The following is a 17339-nucleotide window of genomic DNA, read 5'->3' on the forward strand; positions in this document are numbered from 1 at the left end:
ACGACCCCTGCTGGCTGATTGATGGCGTCTGCACAGGGCTGAGGAATAATGCTGATCAGGGTGTGGCTCTCCGTGCACAGTGCTGATCGGTGTATATGAACTCGACTCATGCAGGTGAAAAATGCAGTCTGTACTGAGCACGTGTCGGAGGGGGCGTGTGTCAGTTGGAAGCGTCCTCAGTCAGCGGTGGAGGGTTGTATCAGTGGAGGATATGATCAGGGTAATTGGACACGACTAGATTAGGGGAGAAAATTGGGAGGAAAAGGTTGAAAAATAGAAAATTAAAAAAAAAAAAATAATAATGGACAGTAGTAGCTTACTGGTTAAGGTACTGGACTAGTGTTTAGAAGGTTCAAGTCCCACATCTGCCAGGTTGCCACTGTTGGGCCCTTAAACAAGGCTCTTAACTCTCAATTGCTTTGATTGTATACTGTCACAATTGTAAGTTGTTTTGGATTGAAAAAGTGTCAGCTAAATGCCAAAAATGTAAATGGTTAGGGCAGTTATACCCAAGGGCAGGGGTGTCGAGCTCATTTTCACCAAGGGCCACATCTGCATTATGGTGGCCCTCCTGCCAATTTGTTGTTTTTCTTGGAGGCTAAATTTCATGTTTGGTGTCAAAATGGCAAATTTATTCTGTATATTTATAATGTATATCTACATTTATATTGTACTCCTTTACCACAGACACGGCCTCATAACACAAGAGACGTACCACTTTATTATTTAATTAACTCCTTCTGCTTTAATTTTCTCTCCTTGTAAATATTTCTCAACATCACTTGTTCGAAAACCGCCTCAGCTAAACGCTGCTGTTGAAACACTGCTATCTAGTGGCGGGATGCGGTCACTTTGTGGGTCACAAAATCGACATGTATCGTGGGAGATGCAGTTTATGTACGATTTTACACTGTATTTTAAGACAATCGTATGTCTTTTAAGCTCTGGTGGGACATGTAAGATGAAAACCTTAATTGTTTGGATAACATACTGTCACAGTATTGTAAGTCGCTTTGGATAAAAGCGTCTACTAAATGGCATAAATGCAGAACATGTGTCACGGCTCTCCTCGGTCAGGGTGGAGATCAACATCAGTAGAGAGGAAGTGTGATGCAATCGGATAAAAAGTAAATATAGTAAAGATAATGAGATATTCACGTCTAACATCACGTGAACATTGACTAAAGCCCTTGATCCATGTTTGTATGATTTTATGAACTGCTCTGCAGTTCATAAAATCATACAAACATGGATCAAGGGCTTTAGTCAATGTTCACGTGATGTTCACAGATTATTAGTATCTGCATAAACCAAAAGGTGTTCCTAATAAAGTGGCCAGGCAGTCTCGCGTTTCAGCCGGCCGTCCACACGTGACCTACCGTCCGTGTCGGTGGGGTTGAAGCCGCAGATGTCGCAGATGCTGCGCACCCACTTGTTCATCTCCTCCTCGGTGTCGGCTACCAGGTAGAAGACTCGGTCGATGGTCTTGATGTCGAAGATGAAGCTGTGCTCCAGCTCCTTCTTGTTGAAGCTGAGCCCGGCGTCCACCTGCTCGCACAGGTTCAGGTCGATCACGCGGATGGGCTTCTTCACGTGGTCATTCTTGTAGTATTCCAGCACGTCCGGGTCTCCCGTCATGCGGCCGCTGCGCAGAATGAACCACCGCTTCTTCCATGCCTGAGAGAATGAAACGGAAACACCGGGGTCACTTTCATATTCACTATTACTCAGTAATATTCCCACAGTAATTTTCTTTAAACACCCTGCTCAGCTCAAAAACACTCAAAGAAGAATGTCGGCCTATTAATTGCAAACTAGAAATCATACAATCCAAGCAATTAGCACTCTAGAGCAGGGGTGTCCAAACTGTTCTTGTTAGAGACACATTTAAAAAAAATGCAATGACAAGGATGGATGGATGGATGGATGGATGGATTTATGGATGGATGGATTTATGGATGGATGGATTTATGAGTGGGATGGATGAATGAATGGATGGGATGGATGGGATGGATGGATGGATGGATTTATGGATGTGTGTATTTATGGATGGATGGATTTATGGATGTGTGGATTTATGAGTGGGATGGATGAATGAATGGATGGATGGATGAATGAATGGATGAATTTATAGATGTGTGGATTTATGGATGTGTGGATGGATGGATGGATTTATGGATGTGTGTATTTATGGATGGATGGATTTATGGATGTGTGGATTTATGAGTGGGATGGATGAATGAATGGATGGATGGATGAATGAATGGATGAATTTATAGATGTGTGGATTTATGGATGTGTGGATGGATGAATGGATTTATGGATGGATGGATTTATGGATGTGTGGATGGATGGATGTATTTATCGATGTGTCGATGGATGAATGGATTTATGGATGTGTGGATGGATGAATGGATTTATGGATTTATGGATGTGTGGATGGATGGATGGATTTATGGATGTGTGGATGGATGAATGGATTTATGGATTTATGGATGTGTGGATGGATGGATGGATTTATGGATTTATGGATTTATGGATGTGTGGATGGATGGATGGATTTATGGATTTATGGATGGATGGATGGATTTATGGATTTATGGATGGATGGTTGTATTTATGGATGTGTGGATGGATGGATGGATTTGTGGATGGATGGATGGATTTATGGATGGATGGATGGATTTATGGATGTGTGGATGGATGGATGGATTTATGGATGTGTGGATGGATGGATGGATTTATGGATGTGTGGATGGATGGATGGATTTATGGATTTATGGATGTGTGGATGGATGAATGGATTTATGGATTTATGGATGTGTGGATGGATGGATGGATTTATGGATGTGTGGATGGATGGATGGATTTATGGATGGATGAATGGATTTATGGATTTATGGATGTGTGGATGGATGAATGGATTTATAGATGTGTGGATGGATGAATGGATTTATAGATGTGTGGATGGATGAATGGATTTATAGATGTGTGGATGGATGGATGGATTTATGGATGTGTGGATGGATGGATGGATTTATAGATGTGTGGATGGATGGATGGATTTATGGATGTGTGGATGGATGAATGGATTTATGGATGTGTGGATGGTTGGATAGATTTATGGATGGATGGATTTATGGATGTGTGGCTGGATGAATGGATTTATGGATGTGTGGATTTATGGATGTGTGGATGGTTGGATAGATTTATGGATGGATGGATTTATGGATGTGTGGCTGGATGAATGGATTTATGGATGTGTGGATGGATGAATGGATTTATAGATGTGTGGATGGATGGATGGATTTATGGATGTGTGGATGGATGAATGGATTTATGGATGTGTGGATGGTTGGATAGATTTATGGATGGATGGATTTATGGATGTGTGGCTGGATGAATGGATTTATGGATGTGTGGATTTATGGATGTGTGGATGGTTGGATAGATTTATGGATGGATGGATTTATGGATGTGTGGCTGGATGAATGGATTTATGGATGTGTGGATGGATGAATGGATTTATGGATGTGTGGATGGTTGGATGGATTTATGGATGGATGGATTTATAGATGTGTGGATGGATGAATGGATTTATAGATGTGTGGATGGATGAATGGATTTATGGATGTGTGGATGGTTGGATGGATTTATGGATGGATTTATGGATGGATGGATTTATGGATGTGTGGATGGATGAATGGATTTATGGATGTGTGGATGGATGAATGGATTTATGGATGGATGGATGGATTTATGGATGTGTGGATGGTTGGATGGATTTATGGATGGATGGATTTATAGATGTGTGGATGGATGAATGGATTTATAGATGTGTGGATGGATGAATGGATTTATAGATGTGTGGATGGATGGATGGATTTATAGATGTGTGGAAGGATGGATGGATTTATGGATGGATGGATTTATGGATGTGTGGATGGATGAATGGATTTATGGATGTGTGGATGGATGAATGGATTTATAGATGTGTGGATGGATGGATGGATTTATAGATGTGTGGAAGGATGGATGGATTTATGGATGTGTGGATGGTTGGATGGATTTATGGATGGATGGATTTATGGATGTGTGGATGGATGAATGGATTTATGGATGTGTGGATGGATGAATGGATTTATAGATGTGTGGATGGATGGATGGATTTATAGATGTGTGGAAGGATGGATGGATTTATGGATGTGTGGATGGTTGGATGGATTTATGGATGGATGGATTTATGGATGTGTGGATGGATGAATGGATTTATGGATGTATGGATGGATGGATTTATGGATGTGTGGATGGTTGGATGGATTTATGGATGGATGGATTTATGGATGTGTGGATGGATGAATGGATTTATGGATGTGTGGATGGATGGATGGATTTATGGATGTGTGGATGGATGGATGGATGGATTTATGGATGTGTGGATGGATGAATGGATTTATGGATGTGTGGATGGATGAATGGATTTATGGATGTGTGGATGGATGGATGGATTTATGGATGTGTGGATGGATGGATGGATGGATTTATGGATGTGTGGATGGATGAATGGATTTATGGATGTGTGGATGGATGGATGGATTTATGGATGTGTGGATGGATGGATGGATTTATGGATGTGTGGATGGATGGATGGATTTATGGATGTGTGGATGGATGGATGGATTTATGGATGGATGGATGGATTTATGGATGTGTGGATGGATGGATGGATTTATGGATGGATGGATGGATTTATGGATGGATGGATGGATTTATGGATGTGTGGATGGATTTATGGATGTGTGGATGGATGGATGGATTTATGGATGTGTGGATGGATTTATGGATGTGTGGATGGATGGATGGATTTATGGATGTGTGGATGGATTTATGGATGTGTGGATGGATGGATGGATTTATGGATGTGTGGATGGATGGATGGATTTATGGATGGATGGATGGATTTATGGATGTGTGGATGGATGGATGGATTTATGGATGTGTGGATGGATGGATGGATGTGTGGATGGATGGATGGATTTATGGATGTGTGGATGGATTTATGGATGTGTGGATGGATGGATGGATTTATGGATGTGTGGATGGATTTATGGATGTGTGGATGGATGGATGGATTTATGGATGGATGGATGGATTTATGGATGTGTGGATGGATGGATGGATTTATGGATGTGTGGATGGATGGATGGATTTATGGATGGATGGATGGATTTATGGATGTGTGGATGGATGGATGGATTTATGGATGGATGGATGGATTTATGGATGGATGGATGGATTTATGGATGTGTGGATGGATTTATGGATGTGTGGATGGATGGATGGATTTATGGATGTGTGGATGGATTTATGGATGTGTGGATGGATGGATGGATTTATGGATGTGTGGATGGATTTATGGATGTGTGGATGGATGGATGGATTTATGGATGTGTGGATGGATTTATGGATGTGTGGATGGATGGATGGATTTATGGATGTGTGGATGGATTTATGGATGTGTGGATGGATGGATGGATGGATGGATTTATGGATGTGTAGATGAATGTGTGGATGGATGGATGGATGGATGGATGAGATATTTATAAGATTTATGAGACAAGTAGATGTGGGGCGTTTTAGACCGGTTGTCAGTGATGAAGCCAACCAGTGTTCAAACTAAAACTTCCTTTTTTTTTTTTTTTTTCATTTCTTAAATACCCCCCCATCATCTACTACAGATCACCACACACACACACACATACCACCTACTACAACTCACCACTCACTTATACACACACACCATCTACTACCGTAGTTTGGACACCCCGGCTCTAGAGCCTTGTTCAAGTATAGTGTTTGAGCCTTTGAGTAAAACTATAGACTCCAGCCTTGATAAAACAGTAAAAATTTTGTATTGCAGAATATTTTATCAGTAGGGTGGAAAATTTATCACATGACTGACTGCATGACTGTCACTCTTCATATGAGCACATTTGAACAAATAAATCCATATATAAATAAAGACAGCATGAATACTTAATTCTGCAACTGAGCCAGATTGAATTAGGATGTAGATGAATGTGATAAGTCTGTAAACAGAGCACACATTGTTCAGTGAAGAATAAGAAACCTTCATGCTCGAGGCAGGTTGGACTGTCAGGAAGTCGACTCGACTCCTTCAACAACAGACCGAGCAGCCAGTATGTAACGACTGACTGCAGAATTTTACCCAGCCTGCACTGGGTAAAAACTATAGGTGGAGCATTGTGGGATGTTTCACTTGCAGACAGGTCATTACAGGTCAGTAAGAAGACACAGAAAAGAGCAGTTCATCATCATGTAGCCCAGTGGTTCTCAAACTGTTTCTGTAAATAAGAATACTGTATTTTGAAGCCCACAAACCCGCCATTCTGACACTGACACACACACACACAGTGCTACCCACCAAGCCAGACAGACAGACAGACGGGATCACAGAACCACCACGATGTGAGTGAGTACAGGAATATTAGTGTTAGAGGTAAAAGTTCAGTTTGGAACGATCAGTTTAAATAGTGAGAGACTCTTCATCTCTTAACTCCTCATCATGGATCTGAAAATACAGCTCTCCATCCCACACATCATCTACTACAGATCACCACACACACACACACACACACCACCTACTATAACTCACCACTCACTTATACACACACACACACACACACACACATCATCTACTACAACTCACCACTCACACACACTCACACACACACACACACACCATCTACTACCACTCTCTCACACACACACACACACACACACACACACACACACACACCACCTACTACAACTCACCACTCACTTATACACACACACACACACACACACACACACACACACCACCTACTATAACTCACCACTCACTTATACACACACACACACACACACACATCATCTACTACAACTCACCACTCACACACACTCACACACACACACACACACACATCATCTACTACAACTCACCACTCACACACACACACACACTCACACACACACACACACACACACACACCACCTACTATAACTCACCACTCACTTATACACACACACACACACACCACCTACTATAACTCACCACTCACTTATACACACACACACACACACACACATCATCTACTACAACTCACCACTCACACACACTCTCTCTCACACACACACACACACACACACACCATCTACTACAACTCACCACTCTCTCACACACACCACCTACTACAACTCACCACTCACTTATACACACACACACACACACACACACACACACACACACACACCATCTACTACAACTCACCACTCACTTATACACACACACACACACACACACACACACACACACACACACACACACACACACCACCTACTATAACTCACCACTCACTTATACACACACACACACACACACACACACACATCATCTACTACAACTCACCACTCACACACACTCTCTCTCTCACACACACACACACACACACACACACACACACCATCTACTACAACTCACCACTCTCTCACACACACACACCACCTACTACAACTCACCACTCACTTATACACACACACACACACACACACACACACACACACACACACACACACACACACCATCTACTACAACTCACCACTCTCTCTCACACACACACACACACACACACACACACACACCCACACACACACCCACACACACACACCACCTACTACAACTCACCACTCACTTATACACACACACACCACCTACTTCAACTCACCACTCACTTATACACACACACACACCACCTACTACAACTCACCACTCACACACAACAAACACAAGTTACACCCACACACTTCATCTACTACAGACCACACACACACACACACACAACAAACACAAGTTACACCCACACACTTCATCTACTACAGATCACCACACACACACACACACACACAACCTACTACAACTCACCACTCACTTATACACACACACACACACACACACATCATCTACTACAACTCACCACTCACACACACTCACACACACACACACACACACACACACACACACACACACACACACCACCTACTATAACTCACCACTCACTTATACACACACACACACACACACACATCATCTACTACAACTCACCACTCACACACACACACTCACACACACACACACACACACACACACACACACCATCTACTACAACTCACCACTCTCTCACACACACACACACACACACACACACCACCTACTACAACTCACCACTCACTTATACACACACACACACACCACCTACTTCAACTCACCACTCACTTATACACACACACACACCACCTACTACAACTCACCACTCACACACAACAAACACAAGTTACACCCACACACTTCATCTACTACAGATCACCACACACACACACACACACACACACACACACAACAAACACAAGTTACACCCACACACTTCATCTACTACAGATCACCACACACACACACACACACACACACACACACACAACCTACTATAACTCACCACTCACTTATACACACACACACACACACACACACACACACACACACACACACACACATCATCTACTACAACTCACTCACACACACACACACACACACACACCAAACACAAGTTACACACACACACATCATCTACTACAAAACAGACCAATATAAGAAGCCTAAAATGAAAGAGTCAGAAATCCAGATTCTTGGGAAGCAGTTTGATGGGAAGCAGACAAACCAGTTCCACAAATAAAACAATCATTTCTTTAAGACAAGACAGTCTAACAGGTCCTTAATAACTAACTGACAACTGACAAGGAAGTCATTGTTTGATCAACGCTGTAAGATTAAAAGCTCGCTTCATTTTATTTCCAACAGTCGAAGCTTGATTTGATTCTCTACATCAGGGGTCACCAACCTTTTCGAGACCAAGAGCTACTTCAAGGGTACTGAATAATACGAAGGGCTACTTGTTTAATACAAACTTCCTGAATAACAAAGTTGCACAGTTCACTTTTAATGATATTATTATTATAAATATTATTATTTTTATTAATATAAATATTCATGTTTATGAAGAGACTGTCTGATCACATGTTAATGTTAATAATTCCTTAGAAAAATTATTAACAATGATTTACCATGGTAGGAAACATATATTTCAGCATGTAACATTATTTATCTCTATTAATCTAAATCCGTTTCAATATTTAAAAGTCAGAGCGATCATCACATCTCTAATATTTTTGTAAATATCTTTCTTGACAGTTTTGTATAAAAGAGCACATTTGTAGAATTTTGATCAAAATCAGATCACTTCTGTACTGTTTTTCAGAAAATCATTAACAGTCACATCTTCAAATCCTGTTCCGTTTGTACTTATCACTTCTTTGCAAAGTTTTAGAACAAATCATGAACTCGGTCCCATGTTTGTACAATTTATCAGTTATGTACGATTTAAATAAAGCTGCGATGTACATGGAAGTTTTTGTGACACGTACTGAAGTGTCTCTCCACATTCCTCCCAATCATTGTGAAAATATCACGTTTTCTTTTGCTTTTCTTGTGTGTATTTCCATTATTATTTTTCGGGGTAAAACCCGTATCTCACTCCCCATCGTAGCTGTGCATGCGTAGCTTGCTTGTTTCAGCGTTATGCGCACACCACACCCAGACAAGAGCATATAAACATCAAACATTTTTGTTTTTTAAATTTTATATTCATTATTGTCATTTTCAAATCTACATCAATGCAAGTGTTACTGATTCAAAAAGAACATCAACACAAATAAAATTTTTAGACGGAGCTCTATAGTCACTAGTGCTATTTTGGAACATGCCCCGCGGGCACCGGGTTGGTGACCCCTGCTCTACATACACGAGAGCTCAGGCCGCACTCGGACCCTCTGTGCTCATGCTCCAGTTTCCTCCAGAGAGAAACCGCTGCTGTTCTAATTTTCCCTTTTTGTGCATTTATATAGTTTAAATGAAGAACGACAGAACTATTGCTGGGTTGTGTCAGTGTAAAGTCTGACTGCATGTTAAAGTCTGCACACGTGGATCTGTGTGGACTCCGATGGAACAACTGGAACTCCGGTGTAATAATAATGAGGAATATTTTAATCTCCACTCGAAGTTTAAACGAGGAAGGAAAGCGTCGTTCCTTTAGCCAGTATAATAACGTAACATTCCACAGAGAGCTGGATAAATAATCACCACATGCTGCTCACACTGAACCTGCAGTGAGAAACTCACAATGCTATCACCCCTCCCAAACTCTGCTTTTTCATCTACAGACCCTTTCTTTGTTCTGGAGCCAATCTCAGGTCCTCAGTACAGCCACACACACCCCCACCCGTTCCCCCCATGAGCTGTACACAAACCTGCCAAGTCACACACACAACACACACATATAACACTCACACCATACACGCGCACACACACACACACACACACACACAAACACCATACACACAACTCACACACCTCACACACCTCACACACCTCACACCCACCATACACATACACAACACACACACACCATACACACACCATACACGCACACACATACCATACACACAACATTCCCACACAACATACACACAACATTCACACACACCATACACACACACCATACAACACACACAATACACATATACAACATACACACACAACATACATACACACACAAACACCATACATGCACACACCACATACCCACACACCATACACACAACATACATATACACACACACACAACACACACACACAACACACACACACAACACTCACACACACACACACAACATACATATATACACACACACACACACACACACCCCACACACACACACACACACAACACTCACACACACAAAAACACCATACACACAACATACATATACACACACACACACACAACACTCACACACACAAAAACACCATACACACAACATACATATACACACACAACACTCACACACACAAAAACACCATACACACAACTCACACACCCACCATACACATACACAACACACACACACAACATACACACACACCATACACACACCACACACACACACACGATACACACACACCATACACACAACATTCACACACACCATACAACATACACACACACCATACACACACCACACACACACACACCATACACACAACATACACACAACATTCACACACACACCATACAACACACACAATACACATATACAACATACACACACACAACATACATACACACACAAACACCATACATGCACCCACCACATACCCACACCATACACACACACACCACACACCACACACCATACACACAACATACACACACCATACGCACACCATACGCACACACCACACGCACACACAACATACACACACAACATACAGGGGTTGGACAAAATAACTGAAACACCTGTCATTTTAGTGTGGGAGGTTTCATGGCTAAATTGGACCAGTCTGGTGGCCAATCTTCATTAATTGCACATTGCACCAGTAAGAGCAGAGTGTAAAGGTTCAATTAGCAGGGTAAGAGCACAGTTTTGCTTAAAATATTGCAATGCACACAACATTTTGGGTGACATACCAGAGTTCAAAAGAGGACAAATTGTTGGTGCACGTCTTGCTGGCGCATCTGTGACCAAGACAGCGAGTCTTTGTGATGTATCAAGAGCCACGGTATCCAGGGTAATGTCAGCATACCACCAAGAAGGACAAACCACATCCAACAGGATTAACTGTGGACGCAAGAGGAAGCTGTCTGAAAGGGATGTTCGGGTGCTAACCCAGATTGTATCCAAAAAACATAAAACCACGGCTGCCCAAATCACGGCAGAATTAAATGTGCACCTCGACTCTCCTGTTTCCACCAGAACTGTCCGTCGGGAGCTCCACAGGGTCAATATACACGGCCGGGCTGCTATAGCCAAACCTTTGGTCACTCGTGCCAATGCCAAACGTCGGTTTCAATAGTGCAAGGAGCGCAAATCTTGGGCTGTGGACAATGTGAAACATGTATTGTTCTCTGATGAGTCCACCTTTACTGTTTTCCCCACATCCGGGAGAGTTACGGTGTGGAGAAGCCCCAAAGAAGCGTACCACCCAGACTGTTGCATGCCCAGAGTGAAGCATGGGGGTGGATCAGTGATGGTTTGGGCTGCCATATCATGGCATTCCCTTGGCCCAATACTTGTGCTAGATGGGCGCGTCACTGCCAAGGACTACCGAACCATTCTGGAGGACCATGTGCATCCAATGGCGGTGCCGTGTATCAGGATGACAATGCACCAATACACACAGCAAGACTGGTGAAAGATTGGTTTGATGAACATGAAAGTGAAGTTGAACATCTCCCATGGCCTGCACAGTCACCAGATCTAAATATTATTGAGCCACTTTGGGGTGTTTTGGAGAAGCGAGTCAGGAAACGTTTTCCTCCACCAGCATCACGTAGTGACCTGGCCACTATCCTGCAAGAAGAATGGCTTAAAATCCCTCTGACCACTGTGCAGGACTTGTATATGTCATTTCCAAGACGAATTGACGCTGTATTGGCCGCAAAAGGAGGCCCTACACCATACTAATAAATTATTGTGGTCTAAAACCAGGTGTTTCAGTTATTTTGTCCAACCCCTGTACATACGCACACAAACACCATACATGCACACACCACATACCCACACCACACACCATACACACCATACACACACCATACACACCACACGCACACACAACATACACACACAACACACACACCACACACATACACACAACATACACACACACCACACACCATACATATACACACACAACAGCGCTATGAGTTCTCCAATGAGAGATGCGTGTCTCATCACACTGGATGACTGATGGTGACTGATGGAGACAAATAATTTAGTTACACACTGTTGTCACAGCCTGTTTATTCTTACATTTGTAGGGTCACATGATACACTACACAGCCAAAAGTATCTGGACACCTGATCATGATCTCATTAAACAGACCATTCTCAAGTCCTAGTCATTAATAAGTAATCATTCGTTGTCTTTGCAGCTATAACAGTCTCAATTCTTTTGGGAATGCTTATCTCTTTGAAAATTTCTTAAAAAAAATAAATAAAAAAAAGCATCTGTTAGATCAGGCACTGATGTTAGACAAATAGGCCTGGTTTATAATCGATGTTCCGATTCATGCCAAAGGTGTTTAATAAATCTTAAGTCAGGGTTCTGTTCAGACCACTAAAGATCCGCCATACCACACTGGTTATTCTATGCTTTGGGCAAAGGGACACAGTCATGCAGGAACAGCTCAGGGTCTTTTCCAAGCTGTGGCCACAAATTTGAAAGTAAAACACCACAGCGTTTACATCTTTCACATCAAACATAGCAAATCTGCTTTCTGCTGGCAGTGCCACTGAGAGCCAAGCTTTAAGCAACATAATATTGACTGACAGTACTGATGGTTTATTCACATGCAGTTTTGTATGAAATGTATTTTAATTAATACAAGAACGCTCTTCTGTTTCCTCAAGTGGACACAAATAAGTTTGTAAAAGCTTTATAAAAGCACTATGAAGATGCAACTACTGATTCCTAAAATGCAAACATAGCTCACCAGTCGCCATTAAGTATTTTCCCACAATGCCATGCTAGATTTTAGGTTGAACACAACAGTTCAGTGAGAATCAGTTTCTCTCCCCCATGTCTGTGCTTTACTTCTGTTTACGTCACGTTGGAGAGGTCGCGGCAAACTGGGTCAAAGTTCACTCTTACTGAATCTGACTGTAGCGCAGTGGCAAGCAGTAAAAGTCGGTGTAAGCGGCGCTGCTTACACTGGAAACGATGGCACAGTCAGCACAAAACGAAGCTTCTGCCGCCGGGTATCATGTGAACGCAGCCTAATAATTAGGAATGATTAATTCATGTCATTACCAGTAAATGAGCTAAATGAGCTTCATATGTGGAAAGATTCTTCTTTAACCATAATAAATCCACACCTAAAACTCATTATTATTTTTCTGGATTAAATCAAACGTTTATAATTTTTCTAGAAGTAATTATTAGATGTTTCTCATTTTTCTAGATTCAATTAAATGTTTATAATTTTTCTAGATATAATTATTGATGTTTATCATTTTTCTAGAAGTAATTATTAGATGTTTATAATTTTTCTAGATTAAATTAAATGTTTATATTTTTTCCAGATATAATTTTTAGATGTTTATCATTTTTCTAAAAAGAATTATTAGATTTTTATCATTTTTCTAAAAAGAATTATTAGATGTTTATCATTTTTCTAGATATAATTATTGATGTTTATCATTTTTCTAGAAGTAATTATTAGATGTTTATCATTTTCTAGAAGTAATTATTAGATGTTTATCATTTTTCTAGAAGTAATTATTAAATGTTTATTATTTTCTAGAAGTAATTATTAGATGTTTATCATTTTTCTAGAAGTAATTATTAAATGTTTATTGTTTTCTAGAAGTAATTATTAGATGTTTATCATTTTTCTAGAAGTAATTATTAAATGTTTATCATTTTTCTAGAAGTAATTATTAAATGTCAGCAAACGTCCCTCAGCTAATAATCTGCAGTTCTGGAGATATTTAATTTAAGTTGATTTTGAAATGTTGACAAATTAAAAAGAACATGTAAGAACTGCTAATGTAATGCATGTTAGAAGCTTCGCTAACAGTTTATGCTCAGATTGAATCTGTGACGGGCTGAACATCAGATTGTCAGAGATCTCAGAATTAGCAGCATTAGGTTTGTTTGTCTGTTGTGGTCGGACCAAAACACAGAGCTCTTAGACTCGCCCTGGATCTCCACCACAGAGTGCACTGAGATCACATTACACACACACACGCGCGCACACACACACGCGCGCACACACACACGCGCGCACACACACACGCGCGCACACACACACGCGCGCACACGCACACACACACACACACAAAGAGAAAGCAAGAGCAAGAAAAAGTGAGTGAGCTGAAAGAAAACACCCAACACAAACAATCTAAATCATGAACATTAGCAATATCAGAGGTGCTGATGACTGTATTATTGGTCACATGACCAAAAGTGCTGGAGATGATGGTGGAAGGTAGAACATCAACAACAAGCAGACTTATATATTACGGAGGTAGGGTATTAAATAAAGTGAAGTCAGGAATGGCAGTGGGCATGTCGGTGATGTCAGATTGACAAAAACAAGTCATTAGCACCATCACCAAGCTACTACTGATGAAAGCAGTCATCTAGCCAGTAGTCACATGTGGACGTGAAGCCTGGACACTGAAGAAAGTGGAATAAAGACACATTTAGGCTTTGAAAACAAGTGTAATAATAAATTGCTGAAAATTTCATAAAGGAAGATGATCATCACTGAGCGAGTTTACAAGATGGCCAGAACAGAAATAAAGCTACTGAATCACATTAAGACCCACATGTTATGTTATCTTGAGCGTGTGATGAGGCACCCACATGACAACACTGAAGGCAGCATTATTGTATGACAGGACTTGTTAAAGGTCTCAGGACTCGAGGAAGACCAAGAATGAGCTGGATTGACATCATCACAATGTGGATTGGATTATCAGGGGTGAGTCTGCTACAAAAGACACAAGACAGAGAGCACTGGAAGCTTCTGGTCAGCAGAACTACAGGCGCTCACACATCTTTACGTACCAATCACGTTTTCAGACACCTCTGGTTCTCTAAGTCACTTTTCCAGTATGGTTTGCACCCCATTTAGTGGCATCGGACTACGAACAAAATCAACTGTTCATAGTTATCTGGAGACAGTAGTAGCCTAGTGGGTAGAGCTTTGGCCTATCAATTGGAGGATAGTGGGTTCGAATCCTGACTGTTGGGCCCCTGAGCAAGGTTCTTGACCCTGTCTGCTTCAGGGGCACCGTACAATAGCTGACCCTGCACTCTGACCCCAGCTTCCAAACATGCTGGGATATGCAGAAAAAGAATTTCACTGTACTGTACATGTGTACATGTATACATAAGGTCCCACCTTAAAATCATGTCTCGAACCATGTAAGGAGCCTTTTCCTGTGTAATAAGCAATTTGCTGTGAAATTCAAACTTCAAGGTTTGTATTTAGTGATTTAACGTCCTAGCAAAGCTACGGCAATTCAGTTAGCAATCAATTAGACAAAATGTCCAGGATGTCGAAGTGTAAAGCAGCTAAAACCACGACTCGTGTCTGAGTCTGGAAAACTCCCAACCAATTCTGTGGACTCAGACAGTGGTGTGTCAAAACACAGACGAGTATTTTTGATTTGAGATAGAACATAAAGCCTCGCACCGTCGCTGTTAAGGTACTATTAAGGTAGCTGTGCTGTGTATTGTAGCTTCTATTGATTATATCATTTCTATCAATTCAATTTATGAGATGTTATTTAATGACTGCCATGAAATGTGGCTCTTTTCTTTCACAATATGTAAAAATCTGTAAATTTTGAAACACAAGGTCTGTAATATTAAGCAAAATTCCAAGTGATTTTAGTAGGGCCCTATGTACAAGACAAATAAATAAAGGCAGTCCTCTTCTTTCTATTTAAAAGGCAGCCTTAAATAATCAATAATTTCTAAATCAGCAAGATCGTTGTCCAATCACCTGACCATTAGCTTCCCTCTTTGCAGCTCGAACAGCCTCCAGCTTTCTGAAAGGCTGTTAGACAAAGAGCATTGATGAGGTCAGAAAGTGATGCTAAATGAGGAGGTCATTTCAGGTCATCCCAATTCTGTTCAGTGGAGCTGAGGTCAGAGCTCTTTGCAGGCCACTGGAGTTCATCTGTGCCAAACTCTTAACTGGACATTTACATTTTTGTCATTTAGCGGATGCTTTTATCCAAAGCGACTTATAGTTGTTGTGACTGTATACAGTCTAAGCAATTGAGGGTTAATGGCCTGGCTCAAGGGCCCAAAAGTGGCAACCTGGCAGTCGTGGGGATGGAACCAGCGACCTTCTGATTACTAGTCTAGTACCTTAACCACTAGGCTACAGCTGCCCATTTACTGGATGGAGCTTGATTTGTGCACAGGAGAACAGTCATAAGTGACTGAAATTGGCTTTATGTTACCGTCACCACAAATCTATGGAAGCTTTTATCCAAGGTGACCTATAACTGTGACAACAGTTCAATACAATACAGAATAATACAATACTAGGAATTGAGGGTTAAAAGACTTGCTCAGGAGCCCAACAGTGGCAATTTGGCAGAGAGGAGACTTAAAACAGCAAACTTTTTTAACACTAGTCCAATAC

The 17339-nt window shown here is 41.3% G+C and overlaps 1 protein-coding gene across 6 annotated transcripts in view; it reads right to left on the bottom strand.

The window, feature by feature from the left end:
- The window catches only part of gab1 (GRB2-associated binding protein 1), a 128148-nt gene that overhangs the window by 39211 nt on the left and 71598 nt on the right, over positions 1–17339 (bottom strand). For all 6 annotated transcript variants that reach the window (XM_062996229.1, XM_062996227.1, XM_062996228.1 and 3 more), the window contains exon 3: positions 1380–1677. In XM_062996229.1, the coding sequence (XP_062852299.1) occupies positions 1380–1677 (298 nt within the window). The remainder of the gene's footprint in view (positions 1–1379; positions 1678–17339) is intronic.

This window comes from Trichomycterus rosablanca, chromosome 5 (genome assembly GCF_030014385.1).
Source record: "Trichomycterus rosablanca isolate fTriRos1 chromosome 5, fTriRos1.hap1, whole genome shotgun sequence".
NCBI classification, from domain to species: domain Eukaryota; kingdom Metazoa; phylum Chordata; class Actinopteri; order Siluriformes; family Trichomycteridae; genus Trichomycterus; species Trichomycterus rosablanca.